The following is a 1,980-nucleotide window of genomic DNA, read 5'->3' as shown; positions in this document are numbered from 1 at the left end:
AAGAAACACCGTTATTATTCGTTGGCTACGTATTCTGTAGATTTTTACTCAGTTGCAACCGATTTGTTGACAAGCACAACACATTACGGAGGCGCGAAGGATCAAATATACGATACGACAACCATTGTGCTGTCCGTTTAATATATTGCGTCTCTGGTTATTCACCTAAGCAGTGTGCTGCACGTCAGAAGTTTCCACATATGAGTTGAAGTAAAACCCGACGTCCAAAACTTCTTCCACGATCACCTCTGTTGACCATTGCTCGGCTGCAAGCACGCTGTTCACTCCATATGTCCAAAAGTGATGGTCCTCGAATGCTGGGTCGTAGTTACATGCCACATATCCGCTCAGCGTTGCACGGTAAGCCACCCTCACTTTCATAGTCCCGCGTGAGGCCCGGATAGTCGAGAACACATACTCCCCGGGCTCCAGTTCAACCTGCACACCGGAACTCAATCCGACCACAATCGTCTGCGCCTCAGACCCGCCCTCCCCCCAACCGGATTCAAACGACAGGCTTGTCGACCCTCCGACGCCGCCGATGCCCTCAAATTTTACTTCGTACTTGATCGTCTGTCCACAACGTCAGCGACCCAGACTGCTCCCAACTGGATGTTACTGTGTTCCTCACCTCTTGTCTTGCGGAGACATCAAATGTGGCCGTCTGCGACGACGTATTGTTAAACGGCGTCGTCGAAACAATCACAGGTTCGACCGTTTTTTCAATCACCTCGGCACTGACCGGCTGTATCGTCGTCGTCACCTGCTGCCAGTCGTACGTTGTGTACAAATCATCCCACGGGGTCGGGCTCCGCAGATACGCGTCACTGGGCTCCCGTCCTTTGTACGCACCGACAGCTTGCTTGACCAACACCTCGCCTAGCCCGAAAGTGGCAATCTCAGTGTCCGAGATGACGTGAATCTCGCTGGCGAAGGCGGAGGCGCTGCTGGGTGTGCTATCATCTCCGGAAGCAGTGATCGAGACTTCAGTTCCCCCGTCCTGGCGGCCGGAGGTTTCGACAGGAAAAGGGGGGTGTGGAAAGGAAGAAAAAAAGGAACACAGGCTCTCTTCGAGAATCACGCGGGCAGGCTAGACGCCCGGGATAAGACTTTTAGCAAGCAAAATGCCAGCAAAACAACAAAGAAAAAACCAAAGAGCCTGCAAAGGAAAAAGGGAAAAAACTGGCGGCAAGCCTCTAAAACTTGAGTGTCTTGGGCTTCTCCCAGGTGAAGTCGGGGTCATCGCGTCCAAAGTGTCCGTAGGCGGCGGTCTTGGAGTAGATGGGGCGGAGCAGGTTGAGCTCGCGGATGATGTGCCCCGGGCGGAGATCAAAGTTGGCCTTGACGATATCGGTGATCTCGGCGTCGGACTTGGAGCCCGTGCCGTAGGTATCAACAAAGATGGAGAGCGGCTCGGCGATACCGATGCCGTACGAGACTTGGACAAGGCAGCGGTCGGCGAGGCCTGCGGCAACGACCGACTTGGCGATCCAGCGGCCTGCGTAGGCGGCGGAGCGGTCGACCTTGGTGGGGTGCTTTCTGGAGAAGGCGCCGCCGCCGTGGGCGCCCCAGCCGCCGTACGTTTCGATGCTGATCTTGCGTCTGGTGAGGCCGGCATCTCCATCCGAGCCGCCGATGACGAAGTGGCCCGACGGGTTGAGGTGGTCACCATCTACCAAGATGGTGCGGTCGTCCAGATACTTGTCCGGGATGACCTTCTTGATGACCTTCTCCATGAGGTCTGTGGCGATCCATTGGCCTACAAGTGGGAAGGTTCGGAACTCTGTGCAGGAGTACACCGTTTGGTCCCAGTATTCCAGACAACGACAACCAAGCGCGAGATCAAGGGTGGTGATTCTGGAGTCGGAATACTTGTCCTCCAGCTGTTGACAGCTGGAGGAAAAGTATTCCGACAAAAATGCAAAGTCATTCCCTGACATCAGGAATGAAATTTCTTTTTTGGGGAAGTATTGGCACCGC

The 1,980-nt window shown here is 54.7% G+C and overlaps 1 protein-coding gene across 1 annotated transcript; it reads right to left on the bottom strand.

Moving 5' to 3' along the window:
• Positions 1-1,196: 1,196 nt before the first annotated feature.
• Positions 1,197-1,940, bottom strand: CHC_T00006961001 (hypothetical protein). The gene has a single exon (XM_005710261.1). The coding sequence runs from the start codon at positions 1,938-1,940 to the stop codon at positions 1,197-1,199; it is 744 nt and encodes a 247-aa protein (XP_005710318.1).
• Between the last annotated feature and the right edge of the window lie 40 nt (positions 1,941-1,980).

This window comes from Chondrus crispus, genomic scaffold (assembly GCF_000350225.1).
Source record: "Chondrus crispus Stackhouse genomic scaffold, scaffold_57, whole genome shotgun sequence".
In the NCBI taxonomy this organism is placed as follows: domain Eukaryota; phylum Rhodophyta; class Florideophyceae; order Gigartinales; family Gigartinaceae; genus Chondrus; species Chondrus crispus.
The sequence above is the reverse complement of the archived record's forward strand: the minus strand, read 5'-3'. Positions and strand labels throughout refer to the sequence as shown.